This window comes from Sylvia atricapilla, chromosome 2, assembly GCF_009819655.1.
Source record: "Sylvia atricapilla isolate bSylAtr1 chromosome 2, bSylAtr1.pri, whole genome shotgun sequence".
Classification (NCBI taxonomy): Eukaryota; Metazoa; Chordata; class Aves; order Passeriformes; family Sylviidae; genus Sylvia; species Sylvia atricapilla.
This window is the reverse complement of record NC_089141.1, coordinates 9,844,225-9,861,868: the sequence shown is the minus strand read 5'-3', so window position 1 is coordinate 9,861,868 and position 17,644 is coordinate 9,844,225. Positions and strand designations below refer to the sequence as shown.

General features: G+C 39.7%; 1 protein-coding gene across 1 annotated transcript in view; it reads right to left on the bottom strand.

Annotated features, from left to right (window-relative positions):
* FCHSD2 (FCH and double SH3 domains 2) overlaps positions 1 to 17,644 on the bottom strand; it is a 122,734-nt gene that overhangs the window by 82,504 nt on the left and 22,586 nt on the right. The window contains exon 3 of the mRNA XM_066340799.1: positions 14,006 to 14,051. Within this exon, the coding sequence (XP_066196896.1) occupies positions 14,006 to 14,051 (46 nt within the window). The remainder of the gene's footprint in view (positions 1 to 14,005; positions 14,052 to 17,644) is intronic.

Genomic DNA, 17,644 nt, shown 5'->3' with positions numbered 1-17,644 from the left:
CACTGACAGAATCCCACCTTAGCAGCAGCACATGAATGATTTAACGAGCCCACATGCAAGCAGGGATAATTATAAAACAATGTGGCATGGCATTGATGTAAATGAGAGGCAATTCCTGGCACTAAATTGCTTCCCACCTTTAAACAATATCCTAAAACCATGCAGGACTTTGGTTTGTATCCCATTCTTCTGCTCCCTGTGAAATCTGATCACAACTCATCCTCAGCTTACAAAAGCCACTTGCACAAGGTCACCTTGGCACCGGAGCTGCTCTGTGGATTTTTATTTTTATTACTATTTGGTCATGGATCTGCACATCCCAGCAAATACATCTTCCAGACGCTCTAAAAGGCAGCAGTGGCAGCTCTTCATTTTGTTTGTCATTCCCCACTCCTACAATGGGGAAATTTCTGGGCACTTTGCCAAATTATTTTTAATTAAAAGCTCCTCTGCTTTTGATTCTTTAGTAACTTGGTTACCAGCTCCATCGACCACTTATGTGGGGAAAGGAATTTAATATAAAAGTGGTTTTCTCTGGTGTTTACGGAACTGGTGACAGTATAATTTGGAGTGGGGAGACAGCTGGCAGTGCAGCTAGAAAGAGAAAACACTGAAAAATTTGAGACAGAAAAAGCCCAAATCAATGGAGCACACTGATGCTGTACAAATGTTATTTATTTTAGTTTATCAGCTGGCAAACCAAAGTGCTTTCTTCAGCAGAGAGGAAGCTCTCCCCAAGTACCTGAATAATTATTTAGTATTAATTTAGTATTAATACCTCAATAATCCATCAATTCCCGTGCTGAAGCCCCATTTCAAGAAGAAAGAAATAGATCTTTCATTCAAAGGACATCTCCTGCACTTGAAAGAGGGCTGATTAAACAAATCCCAATCAGATACGCACCAGTGGAAGGTACAAATATTTCTTGGATAATAAAGGCTGACTAAAGAGTTTACCAGTTCTATTTATTTAAAGGCTGGGTCAGCTCTTTTTTTAATGGTGGAGAAATATCTCTGATCTTACTTATCAGGAGCCTCTGGTCATGGATTTTAACACCTGACATATCAAAAACGGTGAGTGGTGAGTGGCCTCCCTGATAACCTGAGTGAAGTGGGATTTATGTCCCACAAAACCACCTGCCAAGTGACTCAGTGCAGCAGCCAAATGAGTTCCTGAGGATTCTTCCCTGAAACTGGTGAAGAGAAGTGAATTTCAGCCTCAGAAATCTGACCAGAGTAAGGAGAACCAATACAGGTGATACCTCTAGAAGAGCTGCCATTGTGCTTTCAGGAAAAGAAAACCAGACAGAATTATGGGATGGGCTGGGACACACACTCACTCAGATGTTCCATTATTTTTGCTGTAAAATGCTTTTTAAATGTGCAGAACACTTAAAGCTTTAGCTACTGTGTTAAAAAAATACCCCATAAAACACCCAAAAGTTCTGAATCGATCAGAGCAGCAGAATTCCCACAGAATTCCTGCTGAACACACAGGCTGATTCCATCAGCCAGCCAGGCCACATCCCTGCTCCCAGTCAAAGCTAAATTCCAGCAGTGCTTCCTCGGCATGTCCTAATCCTGCCATGAATCAGCAAACATTTCCCACTCCTGAAGCTGGACAAACTGCAAGAATAATCAGGGAGAGACTCTGTCAAACACCACGTCAGAAAGCGGCTGAAAGAGTCAATCTGTTTATTCCTGTTATATACAACGCTGGGAGGATTGCAGTTGGTGGAATTTTACAACTAGCTTAGAAAGGAAAACTATCGCTGCCCAGTGAAAAATTCTGTGAAGCAGGGAGTATTTTATTTTTAATGAAATTACTCAAATTTAGCTACATTCAATATTCAGTTGGAAGCTGAGCCTCACTTCGGCTCTGTGGCTCCCCCAAGAAAAACACACATTTTAGGAATTGAAATTATTTCCTGGGAGGCCGTTTGCAGCATTTTACAAGAACCTTTAAAAGTTCTTTGCTTCATTTCTTGATGCCTGACACACATACGGGAAAAACCCAAACAAAAACAGTAGATAAGCCACATGAACTTGCAAAACATGTAGTGTGAGGGGATTTTTTTTAAGATTCAAGAGCTCAGTTTACTAACACACAGCAAAAGCCTTTTTCTCATAGATTTTTCCCCAGAAAGAAGTTTTAAGAAACTAAGGAGTCATGGTACAAGCGTGAAGGTCACCATAAAGATGATGACAAGATCCACTGCTAAAAAAAATAAACACTACCTACCCCAACCCCACAATTCTTATCATTTATCGGTGTGTAATTATTGCTACAGAGGAAATCAGCTTTGAAATCAAAAATTATCATTTCTTAATCACGGAATATTGCGTGTTTGAAGTCATAAAGATCGCTAAAGTCTTTGTTATTTGGAGGGAAAGAAGATATATTTCTACCACGCATATTCAATATTCTGTACGCCTTTTGTTCTTCTTCTATGAAACAAGTACACAACTATTTGCAGGGGAAATAAATTTCTAAGAGTTCTTGGTGAAACCCTCAACCAAAAACCCTTCTGCAGGAGACTTCCCAGAAGCTGCCTGCACCTTGGATCACATTTCCACATTTTGTTATGTGAGGGGGATTTGGCTTCCTAAACGTCTAACACACAACCTGAAGGCTACAGGAATAATCAAAAATAAACATCTGGATGTATTCCAGCTGTTTCTGACTCTCCACAACCCCTTTTTGGTGACAGCAAGGGCTCAGCAGCTGCTGAACAGAGGGACCTCCACACCTTCCATTTAAAGGGAAACACTGAATAAATGGGAAGCTGTGTTTAAAGGAACTTTAAACTTGTTTAAAGGAGCTTTTGGGATCTTTTGAGAAACCTCCCTTGGCCACTATTTGGGAGAGAACCTTTTGCTCCCGACTCTGAGGAACAATTGAATAACTTGACCCTGGCTGTGGGGTGTCTTCCCGTCAGATGTCAGAGCAGAGGGGAGTTATTGGCCTTGAAGGATTTTCTACCCACTCCCAGCAACAGGTGAATATTTACAGCATCTGTTCTAAACTCAAGCCATAAAACTGAATGCATTAGCCCAAAAATTTGCTTTCCCCTCTCAATTTTCACTAAATACCCTTATTTGAGTGTATACATATTTTTTATAAAATATATTATATATAAGAGCTTATATTATTATTATTATTATATATAAGTAAACAATTTAGCATCATTACATCTGGTAATAGCTGTATAATTGAAAACTCTTTTTAAAAAGGCAGGTAGTGTATTATCAGCATTATTCACTTTCATGAACACAGAAAAAATAATCCTGCTTACAAATTCCACCCCCAACCACATTTACTGGAGGGCATTCTTAGAGATGCTTTGCTCTACCTTAACTGAACATAAATTATCAGGCAAAACAAAAACAGCCAACACGAGACAGAAAATATCTTTCAAGACGCTGCTATAAATACAAGAAAACCCCGTCTGATAGGAGAAAGGCAAAATTTTGGCCAGCCTATTTGGATAGACAATCAAAAAGCAAACACAGATGTACCTGGCATCCTGCAGAGAAACAAATCCAGGAAACTGAGGAGCTCACAAATTTCACATCTCAAAAAATGTAACCAGCCCTTGGTACTCTAAATTCTTTTAAAATTACCTCTTTATGGCTTCTGAAGGTAAAAAAAAAGCTCTGAGCCATATTTGGACACAAGCAGAGCTAAGAAAACCGGTGCTGAGATGTTTTTTCATGAATCTGTAGGCTTCCTCCTACTCAATTAGTTTCTGTTTGCAACCAGTATGAAATATGCTTTTATTTTTGCTGAAAATATGACAAACTACCCTTTAAAACTGCAAAAGGCAGTGAAGAGTATATTGCTAGAGAAATGAGCAGCAGCCAGGATATCTGCTCAGTAGAGAGCACAGAATAATATGGTAAAACAAAAAAAGGATAGCAGGAATAACTCTATGCCATTATCAACACAATTCTGGTGATTGAAAAGAATGCTTTACATCTATAAATTAAAATGTAGATCAGTGTTAAGGCTCTATTCCTGCACTATAGTTACACTGGATTTTCCCCTCGTGAGTGTTTACTGATGTTGATGTCACTAACTTACCCATCAAACCACATTTTAAAATGTTTCCTCAATAAAACAGATGTTAATTTATTTTTAAATATATGGAAATCTCCCAATATAAAACTTGTTGCACTGGCTTATTTTATTTCCTATGGGAAAAAAAGGAAAACTGATTAATAAGTAACTTAATGAAAAACAACCAAACGCTACTAAAATAAAATAGTCCCAATCCAGTAATCAAGTGGAGCCCATCTATATGGGATGCCAGCCACCCACAGATTTCCAGAATCCAGCTGAACAAGCATTTTTCCTTATCTAAAGCACCAAGATGTTCAAATATTATTTATTCCCTCTAAAAAGATGTGAAAGCTGAGTTTCACTGCTGACCACATACACCATAAAACAGAACAATAAATGTTGGAAGCAACAATTCAGAGAACTCTCAGAAATAATCCCTAGGATCTAAAAGTTGATGTCTTTCCTTCTTCCTCTTTTTTTGGGAGTGTAATCTGCTAAAAGGCCTTTATCTGTATAAAACTGGACAAGTCACCCACTGTGGATGCAGGGTCTGACACTGAATAATCATTTAGGGGAGATCTGACTTAAACATTCTCTGTAGGGGTTTTTTTGAGGTGTCAACACGTCGTGGTTTATCCACGTCTGAAAGCATACTTCCAAGGTTGGAAAGAGGAAGAAGGGAGTATAGTTTTTAAAAATAGTTATGAACACATCTATTTTACCCTTTAAATAATCCTCTAAGACAAACAGTTTCAGTAGCCAAGAAGCTCTACCCAGTTTTCTTTACATCCACCTAATGAACTCCTGAGGGTCCAACAGGAAATCTGGATCCCTGGGGTTGAGGATTGCTGTAGAATGGGAAGGATGACAGGCTGCTCCTGCAAACCGGTGTTCAGGCCTTTTTACAGTGTGAACATAAGTTTATGTCTTTAATTATTGAATAGCAAATAAAATGAGCTCTCCTTTTACGCTTTTTTTTTTTTTTCTCCTTTTTGTTTTTGATTTTTATTTAACCAGTGGAGACCTTCTCAACAGTAAAATTAAGGTCTGAGACACATGAAAAGAAAGAATAACTTTCAGAAATGTCAAAATATCACTACCTAAAATACAGTCACGCATAGCCCAAAATCACTTTAATTACTGTGCAGGAAGTGCAATCAAAGAGTTTTTCAAAGTCCCAGGAAAAAAGGAACACCATCTCCTATGAATTACCTCTGCGAACCCAACATTTGACAACCAGCTAAACTGGAGAAAATTTAATCGGCTGAATTAACCAAGTGAACTATACAAAGAATAAGAGTCTCAATACTTCCAATTCAATGTAGAACCAACATTTTCTTTTTAATTACACTCTCCTGAGTACCATTTTCAGGCAAACCAGTGATTGCTGGTTTTCCCTAATTTATGGTCTTTTGACTGAAACAAAGAAAGTACTTATTACTAGATAAAGAGGCAGAGTTATGTTGGATACAAAGAATTTTTTTCAATTGATGGCTCCAGAACAAATGCAGCGCTAACAGACAAGGTGAAGAAATGCAAATAAGTGCAAAAGAAAGCTAAGAGATAAACAGCTTATGACTTGTATTATGGCCTGCTAGAAAATACAAGGAAGGGATGATGGATGATATTCATGCACCATATACTTGCCTTCTTACCTAGAAGCTTTAAGCATTTAAAAATCCCCAAATGCACATCCAGAGCATTCCTGGGCGTACTGACTGCTTGTACATCCCTACACAGCCATGTCCAGCATGTCCTGCAAACCAGGACATATTTCCTGAGAAACTGATACCAACCCAAAAGCTGAGAGGAGAACACGGCACCACCATAATCAGGGGACTGGGAAAAATGGAGCAGGGAAAACAGTCAAGGAGGTGGCTCAGGCAGGGTCTGGGCTCTAAAATAAACCTGAGAACAAAGACACATTTTTCCTGAGGGATGCAGTTTCGGAACCAAGATGCTTAAAGATTTTTCCAAGTTTAAAAGGGATAAGGACCTCACCAAACTACAGTTTGGTTAAGGATGCTGGAACAGGCAATTTCCAGCAATCTCCTCCACCCAAAGAAATCTGAGATAACCGTGAGATGCGTATGAGGTGTGGAAAGGTAGGATATGACAGAGTATTGTATTCCCAGGACAAGATATAAGGAAAGATGTGGAAAAGGAACCAAAGGAGAGGTGGAGCAGCCTTGGCAGGGTATGGCTGGCAGGGACTCATGACTCAGCACTCATGTTGCTGCTACTTCAGAGGTCCAAAGTTTCCACTGCGCATATTTTGGAAGCCTTGAGTTGTGACTCGCCTGTCCTCTTAAATCCCAGGAAAAAGAAAAGTAGCTGCTGGGAAGGATGGCTGGGTTGAATGTGTTAGGAAAGAGCTGAGACTCTGAGGCAGCTCGAGAAAAACTGAGGCAGCAGAGAAAAAAACGATGCCCTGGATAACTCCACAGGCTGCAGGACCCACTGCCTGGCTCACTGGTGGAGCTGAATGGCCAAGCAAAGAGCAGCTCTGAAGAATGAAGTTTTTCATCTGCAAGCAGAACCACTTACAAGGATCCAAATTCCAGGCCCTGGATGCTTCTGAGCGCAGTAATCGGAAAGAAAAATAACTGCTATTACAAGCAGGCTCAGAGAAACTTGCTTGCATCAGTTCAGCAAAAAATGGGGTTTCTTTATGAAGGGCTTTCTTTGTAGGAATAGAGTAATTCTAAGCTTAGCAGCCCCTTTATAAGGAACTAGATGTTTTCACTGAAAATAGAAGCTGACAGTCCTGCTCTGTTCTTAGAGAAATATTATTTTAACCTAAAGAATTCCATAAAAACTCAAGCAGATAGCTTAGCATTTTTAAAAGGCTGTCTTTTAAAATTCTTTTTAAATGGACTAATACTGCAGTGTAGGGCATTTTCATTTTTCTTCTAACAGAACAACCAGTGAGACAAGACCAAAATTAGATTTCCCACTTTTCCCCCCCCTTTAAGTTCTGACATGTGTTTCTTGGAGATGGAAAAGTACACAAACAACTGAATGCAAAATCTACATAAAAAGAGAAGGTCAACGATAATATTGTTTGGAATGTCACTCAGAGACCCAGAGTCTTTGTTCCAGGCAAAGTATATTATATTAAATGTTAAACGGACATTTAATATAGAGAATTCTAAAGAGTTTCTTGTTTGGGAGAAAAAAGGGAAACGTGCACTAAGAGGCTGAACTGTGACAAGTGCAGAATAGTATCAATAATCCCATTATAACACCTGATTTGTCAAACTTGTCTCTACAAGTTATTCTAAAATTCACAATAGTGCTCCTAACCATTTATGAAATGGAGTAGATCAGTCTTTGTGGCCTTCACGGCCACTGATTCTCCATGCTTTGTTGGGAAGAATGGCCTGAATAGCCACGGAGTCCTATACTTCATTTTCCTGCCCCACTTATGGATATCCTGGTGCTCTGAATGGAGAACATAATCCAAAGGTAGCACCAGGCAGGTGTTTTCTTTCTGGAAGCAGCAAGTTCTGCTGATGCATTGTGCAACACCGTGGCTGAAGGGACCAAACCAAGCCATCAATATGCATGATCTCCACTCCAGGCAGTGACTGGGAAGTGCTACGGATACTCTCCCTAAAAATGAAAAGCAAGTCATGCTGAGATTTAAAACAAACTAACAAAACAGTCTAGGCTTCAGGTATATCTGAAACCACAGGCACTCCACACTAAACATGAGATTTTTTTTTTTTAGGAATATGGCAAGGAACAAATATTTAAAGTGATTGCTCATAACCCAGGTTGAAACACACGTCTTACTCTGAGGACTTTTTACCTAAAGAATCCAAATCACGTTCAGAAAACACCAGTGATTATCCAAAAGAAATATCCTAAATTTAGCCACATAATCCCAGAATAGCTTGGGTTGGAAGGGACCTTGAAGATCCAGCCCCACCCCCTGCCACGGGCAGGGACACATTCCACTGTCCCAGGCTGCTCCAAGCCCCATCCAACCTGACGCTGGACACTGCCAGGGATCCAGGGGCAGCCACAGCTTCTCTGGGCACCCTGTGCCAGGGCCTCCCCACCCTCACAGGCAACAATTCATGGGTATCAACCAAATACATCATCTCCAAGCAAGCATCAGCTCCATCTGAAGGCTCCACACCCTCCCTGGTTTCCAGGGTCCATGAAAGAGCAGGAGGAAGCTCAAGGAAAGCAGCACATTTGTTTAGAAGCAAACTTGCCTGACACAGTTGTCTGTGACAGATGGGAGCAACTACAGCAAGATTCCAAGGGAAGGAAAAAGAGGAGCCTCCCAGCCCTCAAGGATCCACGGGGGAATATCACTCACTGCAGGAATAGGCCTGAATGGCTCTGGCATTTTTGCTTTTGGATCCAGAGGTTTCTTGGATACAGCTTTTCCCGTTCCCCTAAGTAAATGTGCCAACCAAGCTTCAGGGAGCGACATCCAAAATTAAGTCACACACGAAGCTCTCGTGGGTCTGCTGCCTTCTCCTAGAGAAATTCCTACTACACGAAAGGTGGAATATTCAAGTCAGACCTAGGATCACAGAATTTCAGTACCTGTTCTCTCTGGACAGGTAAGAAGTGAACTCTGCTAAGAGAAAGATATGCCACATTCACACAGCCACCACTGGGAAAAGAGGGAAATTGGATAAAAACCAGCACAAAGTCTCTTCCAGGCTCTGGCCTGGGAGGAGAATATTCCCCAGTGCTGCTGGACAAAGCCAGGATTTTCATATTCAATTAAACAAAGACACTGAATGCCTGCTAAAATGGTCTGCAACATCACCAATAAAAGAAAAAGAAGGTACCTCAAAGCTCTGCCACACTTTTAAGTAGCACACATGAAGCACTTCAAGCCTCCGGGGTCACTTGGTACAGGTTGGGTTTGTTTGTTTGGGAATGTTTTGTCTGCCTTTTAAAACAGACACAATTATAAAACCAACACTTTGCAGACCCTCAGTGAGTTTGTTCCTGAAAAAAAATTTCTCTCTGAGTTTTTCCTAGTGCTCCCTACAGAAAGTTTGAAAATACAATAAATACACTGATGGGTTTCAAAGCAATTTGCTGTCTCTCAAATTAATTGCTATCAAATATAGCCAGATACAGCAGCCATTCAGTTCAGGATACCCAGGATGGAAATTTCAACCTAGTCCACTCATGTACTACAAGTGGAAGTTTCTCTGCAGAAAAACCACAGAATGACAGCTAAGTTCCTTCCAAAGATAAGCCTGAGATTAAAGAAAAAACAACCTAGTTTCTGCATATGGGCTAATTACAAACTAAACTCTCCTCACAGGATCTGGAGTACACAAGTCAAAGATCCTAATTCCTTAAAAGATGAAGTCTCCTTAGTCTTAAAAACACATCTTTTATACACACACAAATTTTTTTTTTTTTTTTAATTACTGCTTGATTACCAAAGCCACCGATTTCACCATAAAACAAAACCAAAACAACCAAAACAAATGCCTTAGGTAATACAGAAATACTCTAGAGGGAGGTTTAGCACTGCAGTAACTCTAAAATCATCCTCACAGGAAGAAACAAGTAACTTAAGTTCATCAGTTAACAAAACAGCTCCTGAGCAGTCAATCCAGGGCTGCTCCTTGTTTGTCCCCAAATCGGGGACCCACCCTTTAAGTCCACAATCTTTTCCTGCTCTCCCACAGCACCCTTTGGGATTAAAAAATCCAACCCATTCTGTCCAGACTGCAGGCAATGATCTAATGGAAAGCTGTTTGCTGGGTTTGCAGGCCAGGTAGCTCAAGTTATTTTTTCCTGCCGCTCCAGGGGTTCTGTAGCTCAGAGGCAGAGAAAGGACTTGGCTTCACCCTGGAATTTTTTTTGTATTCCAAGCCTGTTGTAAGGCTCTGTTTGCCATGCTGCAGCTGTTTTGCCTGCTGGGATTTAGGAATCAACCCAGGTGATTGGTGCTCCATGCTGACAGGGTTCTATTTCCAGAGCTCCTCAGCACCATTCCCAAATCTCCAGCTGTTCCTGTGCAGTGTCTGCCATCCTCCTCCTCCTCCACTATAATGCTGCAATAAATCAGTGTATTTTCAAAAGAGCTCAGTTTCCATTCTATCAGAGATTTGTGTAATTTTGGCTAAAATTCACTCGATTTCTCTCATTCCTTACAAGTGAAATACCATCACCTTCCTAGTCTTCATGGGATAAAGATAAATCAGTTAATTTTCACAAAGTGTTGGAATACATGATAAAGCAAAGGAAATAAATGAGCCATGGCAGAAGTTACTAAGACAGTGGGAATGTCTGATTTTAACCCTTAAAATTTGAATCCTCTGAAAAAATTGTTCAAAAGGCCACTGGGCACCCATGTCAGAACATGGGAAAAGAAGTGGTCAGCTTCTATTTTGATTTTAAACAATGGAAAACCAGCTCAGTTCCCGGAACCGAATTATATATTCTGGCAAATATACAATTAAATTAGATATAACATAAATCTTTAAAAATATGTAAAATAAATCATGTTACATTTATTAAGTATCTACTTTATATATTATGTATACACACATGCATATTATACAGACAAATTCTGCCATAGGAATATTGTAATTTTTTAATGTCTATATTCTGATGTCTTGAAATGAGTGTATTTTCTAGGTCTGGTGAGGCACAGGGTGAGGGAAGTGGGTAAGGGTGACCATGGTATCTGCTTACATCCACCTCCCCACCTTTCCTTCTCCTCTCACTCCACCACCAGCTGCTTTTCCCTCTTATATCCATTTCATCTCATTTAAGGCTCCTCTCCTGACCACTGCCATGGATATGAGGAGCTGCCAACTGGACTGTGTGGCTATAAACTACATTAACTCTGCTATTCTCCACATTTGAAAATGTTTTAAATGCATGAAGTTTCTCAGTGCCACAGACACGGCAATCAACACCGAGTGCCCTGTCCCCTCCTGATGACAGATAAGCTGGTTTTACTGAGCACCCACAGCTCTTCAATGTTAATTTGACCTCTAGAAAACACAGAGAGGAGAAAAAAAATCCTAACAATTACTGCCTCTTTTTAAAAAACAACCGTACAGACACTTCTACCTGTGCCTCACTTGAAATGTAGCTCAGGGAATCGGCTTTCCCACCTTTTTTTGTACAACATCAGTGCCTTTAGTTGCGGTACTACAATTAGAAACTCATTAGCATGCAGGGAAACTCAACCTCCTTGAGGTTACTTGCAAATTCCAAGGGGCCAGGCCATGCTGATTGCCTGGAGTCACGTTTTACTCTGAAACAATGATAATGAAACATCAAGCAAAACCAAAACATGACAAGGAAGGTCATCTGTGTGTTCCCAGACCGTGAGAGACCCATCTCTCGAGTTAAAAGTGTGAAATAATAGTAACTGCAGCAGAGATGTATTTATGATCTCAAAAAGAAAAAAACCCCAAAACACCAACATTTTACCTATTTAACATGCTGGGTAAAACAGTTTTTTGTAGGTAGCAGCAAAAGCACACATTCAGTAAACTGTTCTTTCACCATAGGAGTATTCTCAGCCGCTGGTATCTGGTAACTTATTAATCATGGAGACTAGCTAATAATAACAATATAAAATTGCAATTTAAATACTATTAACAGGCATACTGTTAGTGGGAAATGAGAACCTTTCTGAGCTCTCATTTCTGAATATTAAGGTAAGCCTCTAAGCATGTATTAAATAATGCAGGACCGAAAGTACAAGTGCAAGAGCTGAGTACAGAATCCCAACTGATCTAGAAAACTGCAGAATTGCTGAGACACTGAATCCCTCTCCTATTTCTATCATGGCACAGCCTAGGAAAGAACCCACTGGAGATGGACAGTAAACAAAAAAATACCTCCAAAAAACTTCAAAGGCAACAGGTATGACAGGGTGAAAACACAATGCAAAAAGAACCCTGGACAAAATAAGAGCAGAGAAATTTAAATCCAGGCCCTGTAATTCATCACATACATTTGCACCACTTACCATGTAATTAGGGGCAAGTTATAAACACTGGGCTGGGGTGTTTCACTTGCCTTTGGACAGGTTCTCCAGCTCCCAACAAAAGCACTCTGTGTTTAGAAACTTGGCACCCAAGTGCGGGGCACCAACCTACAATTTTTTTTTTTTAACCAACAAAGCATTCAGTTCTGGGAAACTTATTTTCACTGGCCACCCTTCTACTGCTTCTAACTTGCCAAAAAAAAGTCAGATGTCAGAATATTCCAAATTCCCTAAGGTGACAAGAGGCATTTGGAGAGAATCTGTGAAAAGGTTTAGAAATCTGGCTTCATAAAGCACTGAGCATTTCCAGCTCCCTTTATAACTGGTTTAAAAGGAATATCCCACTGCTGCTGAATGCGACTTCCAATTTATGTGGAGCACAACTTCCCTCCCCAAAAGGCTTTATGTGAAATTTTATTACCACCTCCAAAACAGAAATCCTTTTAAAGGCCCTGGAAGAAGCATCCAACATTGTTTTGGAGCTGAGCACTTATCAGTAATCCAAGGAAGCGATCCCACAAGAGTTCATTCATATAAACAGCCATTCAGTGAATCTCAAATGCTGCAGCTGCACTGCTGCAAAGCTGGGGGGGGTTTAAATCCAAGGAGCTGAAAGCCTCAGTTGTTAAGTCTGAGCTTTCCAAAGCGCAGAGTGTAATTATTTTTCCAACTTATCAAGATGATTCCCTAAATGCTGCAACTGTTGTGTCTCTGCATGTAAAAGACATTCCCAGCATCCAATGGATAAATGTATTAAGAACTGCTGTTAAATTTTCTACATCAGTTAAAAAAATCACTCAAAAATACACGTTTTTAATCACAGTTTGAGGAGGCACCGTCATTGAAAAATTCAGGTATTTAATCAAGTTTAGTTCAGCTGCCAATGGAATTGACACTTGCCAAGGTAAATTCACATCTGGAGAAAGAATGGGAGCACCAATAACTTTTGGCACTCTTGTCAGTGAGTGGGCTTAATTCAGCACAAATTCCACGTGATTTAGGAAGGGTTTTCAGACGAGTTTTAGGCTGAGAAGACGCGCAGAAAATCCAGCACTAAATCCCCATCCATCACAGGCACAGGAATCATCTTTTCCCAACTGACAGTGAAGTCTGGCCCCAGAACTCGTTTGCTCTGTGTATTTTGGGGGTGATGCAGCACTGAGGACTAGAAGGATGTTTAACATGACATCCTACAAGCTGCACTTGGAAGCAGCCTAGTGACAGCTTGTGTTCTCACATTCCACGTCAGGCACATCTCCAGTTGGATTTATGGCATACTGAGCTCCACGAGCTCACTCTCTTTGATTTTATTCTACCTTTAATCTATTTTAAAATAAATTAATGTATTTTTAATCTGTTGTACTTGGACTTAAGCTCCAAGAGCCTTTACTGTAAATTAAACAGGCATCTGCCCCTTATTAGATGCTTTCTAATTTTGGACCAGGGGAGAAAAAGCAATCCTCCCTCTTTTCTCACAAACAAATCAAAATTCATTCCACTCCCTATCACAAGCATGAGGCCAAATCCGCTTTTATTTCAGATGAATGGGAAGCCACTCTTACTAAAGAATGTGAATTTAAATTTATTTTGGACCGAGCAAGCCAGAACGTTTCCTCTCCCTCTAATTGACCTGATTTTACCTTTCACTCAAGTTTCACACTGACTTCTGAGAAAACCACACAGAGACTGACTTCATAACAATTGGGGAAAAAATGTTAAAAATGTTTTCTGTACTCAAGAAATTCCTCAAGTCAAAAGATGTGAAAGTACAGAATGGGCTTATGTCGTGTATAGATCAAACTGATTCAGAACTTCAACACATCTTCACAGTAAGTAACTTATGGAAAAGATACATAAAAAACCCATACACCATGGTAATTTGCCGACTAACAAATTTTCCCAACGGAACAGTGCGATACCAAAATTATTCCAGAACCTACCTGAGCATATTCCTTCTCAATTGCAGCTCTTTTCTGACTGAATGCTCTGAAAGAAAGCAAAGAAATTCCATTAGAACATTAAGCAAAACACTCCAATAATTTTGTCAAATTCCATTAACATAGAGAGCAAAACTCTAGAAATTCAATAATTTACTTTAAAAGGAGCTTCTGCTGGACAGTCTGCAGAGTGAAACAACAAGAAAGGGAAATTGTTTGATAAGTGCACATCAGTAGCCCAGCAACGAATTGTGTGTGGACCTCACATATGTGATGGCTGAATTTCCAAGTTTTATTGGGCAAACTCAGTTCCCAGGGCTACTCAGCTCCCAGGCATAAATAGCATTTTCTTCATGAAAAGCTCATCAGCTTTCCAGCGGTACAGCCAAGGAATTTGGGAGCCCAGAACAGGATTTGGCTTTATGTATCATTCAGACTTACTTCATTTTCTTCAGACTTATTTTGATCAGAGTTATTTTCTTTAAGTTATACCACAAACTACTCAACTTAAGGCTACGCCACAGGCACATTAAAAAAAATCTAATTATATTTAAATTAGTTACACAATAATCCTGGTGACATGCCAATAAGAAAAAACACACCACATGAACATCCTCTAATAAAGTTAGCCCAATAAAAAGGAGCTCAGGACAGGCTCCTTTTATTCCTGTCTACTCCATTTCACCCATGAAGAGTATCCACATGCTACAGGCTCAGCTTCCCCAGCAGGATGTAAAACAAAAGTTTAAATGCATCACAATTGTCTAAAATTCTTCCCAGATCAATGACATCCCAAAAGATCTGGCCATATTCCAGCTCCAACAGCTGAGCTTCCCAAATCCCCCTCGTGCAGCCCAGGTGGGTTCCAAGGGCTGACTTCCATATGAAACACCTCCATAGGAACAAGTGAAGTTGGCTGAGATGTCTGTGAATGAATTTCCTTTGTAAACCATTCCAAGCATTCCAACTAATATTATAACCCAATTCCTTTTAAGATCTCCCGTTCCAAAATCCAGTATCTCAGTCAGTTTAGCAAACACCTAGAAACCACGGTGTTTCTCTGAAAAGACTCACTTTTCTATCAGAAGTACAAAGAACTGCACAAATAACTCCAAGGAATAAGTGAAATGTGTTATCAATAGAGAAAATGTAGAAGAAAACAAGCAGCAGTCTTTGGAATGTAAATCTGGGAATATTTCAGGCAAACAAAGTTATTTTTCAAATCTCAGCTAACTGCATTTCAAAACACAGAATCAGGGCTGAATTACACCAAACCTGGATATGAAGTGTATTTCACCTGAGCTTTTTTCCCGCCCCATTCAAACCAAATTCCTCTTAAATTAACTACAAAATGACTCTGACAAGCAGGATGCCCAAGATATCCCCAAAAACTTTCTACATTAAAAGTTTTGCACCAGAGAAGAAAATCAAAAACATTCAACCAGCCTTTGTGCAGGATTACAAAATCACATGGGAATCAAATTGACTCCCAAAACCAACTTGAAATCAGATCGACCTCTGGCAGGAAAACAATGGATTGTACAGCAGCACATCCTTAGGAAAAACACTTGAGTTTTAGATTTTGTTCTGTATTTTAAATGGGGAAATAGTTGGCCAGATGATGTATTCAATATTGAAATTTGTTTTGCTGATTGAGGAGAATGGCTGAGTACAGAACAGCCGTCGGGATCTGCCGTCTGCGTTCCTTGGAGCCGGTGCTCCCTGCGGCTCCAGGATTGCACTTCCCTCCCTTGGGCCAACACAAAGCTGCTTTTAACCTTGGGACACTTCATACAGCAATCCTTCTATGACAACTATGAATGTATTACAAAACATGATGAAAGAGGAGACTGAAGTCAACACATTTCCCAGGAGAAAATTATTTTGAGCGGAGGAAAAGAGAAGTCTGACTAATAAATGCATCATAGTTTCTTTACTTGGGCAGTGTGAAAACTTTGACGTGTGTATCCAGATTTTATGCGCAAAGCTGGGAGAGTCTTAACCTTACTGTCCTTCAGGATGGGCTTTCAAATCCATTCATATAAGGAAACATTTGTTTCCATGAAGTAATAAAATGTTCTCTAACTACTGGTAACCTTTTAAGACATGAATTAGTGAGTCTGCAAGAATGCAGAACATTATTTAGTGGGATTTTTTTAAACTAGGGAGCATTAATACCTACTTTTACATCTTTTTATCGAAGGAACCATTAACTAAGTGCAGGAAACACCAGAATTGCACTCCCCAAAAAAGCATCTTAGTTTGTGGACAGTAACTCCTGAATGTCATCTTTATCCTGCCAACATTAATGCAATGCACTCATTCCATTTGCCCCACTTTTCCTCCAGCTCTGTGAGACCAGGGAATTCTAAGAAAGCAGGAGAAAGAAAACTTCTCTTCCTGCCATCTCCACTTTGCTAATGCCAGTTTTTCTAGTGCTGAGCCCTCCTCACTGTCACTGCGAATTCCCAACCCCAAATTTCAGCCATTGCCACATATTTCAATTATCCATATCAATTTAAGGCAACAGATGCCATGAAATATTGAGGTATCTTTTTATACTCCCACTGTAGAAGAGCATAACAATGTGAATTAAGGAGTCAGGTCAGTGGAGAATCATATTTCATTAAGTTTTCCTACAGGGAAACAGGAGAAACAGATGGGCTTAATTATTTCATGGATGTCCACTTGGGCTGGAAATGTATAAAGCTCACATCTTCATGAAAAATCAATATAAAAACATTAAAAATATACATTAGACTTTTATAAGACAACATCATATCTGCCAATATTGTGCAGTTGTACAAATGTGAAGATCAAAGCCACAGCTTGAACAGCACGAAGTTAAACCCAGTGACACCCTGAAAACCAGAAAGTGACTTAGTTGCTATGTAAAAATTTAATTCCATGCACAGCTATGCAAAAACGTAAACACACACTTGATGTTCAGGGCTCTTGAATAAAAGAAGAGGCTAAATTTGCACCAGTGAATGCATTTCTATTCAAAGGCTGAGAAATTCAACAATGAACCAGGCAAGGCCTGAATCCCATTTGGAAGAATTTATTGTGCAAGATGATGATAATAATCAAAAACCTGAAGTATTAACTGGAAAATTAATAAAGCTCACCTGACACCAGCAGTTTGTGTTTGTGGTTTTTTTTGGCTATGAACATTCAGACAAATAGTTTGGAAAATTTGATTAAATTTTTAAATCCTTACAATTAACACAAAGCCTCAGAAAACTCAGGATAAACTAGTATCACACCCTAAACATCCAAAACCGAAAGAAACACACTTTTTGAATGACCTTGACCTGAAATCAATTCACCCCATCAAAAATTCCTGAAGTAAATCTCCCTAAGAATTGTAGAGCACACTGCAGCTGGATTAAACCTGACTCAATCCACCAACACTCAAGAAGATGAATCAGTGAATTTTGAAATACCCAAAAATTTCCAGCTTCCCAGAAAGCAGATCAAGGATAATTCCTGACAGCTAGAACACACTAGTGGAAAATTATGACTTTACAACTTATGCTTATAATACACACTGGGAGCACACACACTCAGTATGCAATCATGTCCAGAGTAATACTATCCTGGGTTTTTTTAGTATTACATTCACTCCAAAATTTTCCATTA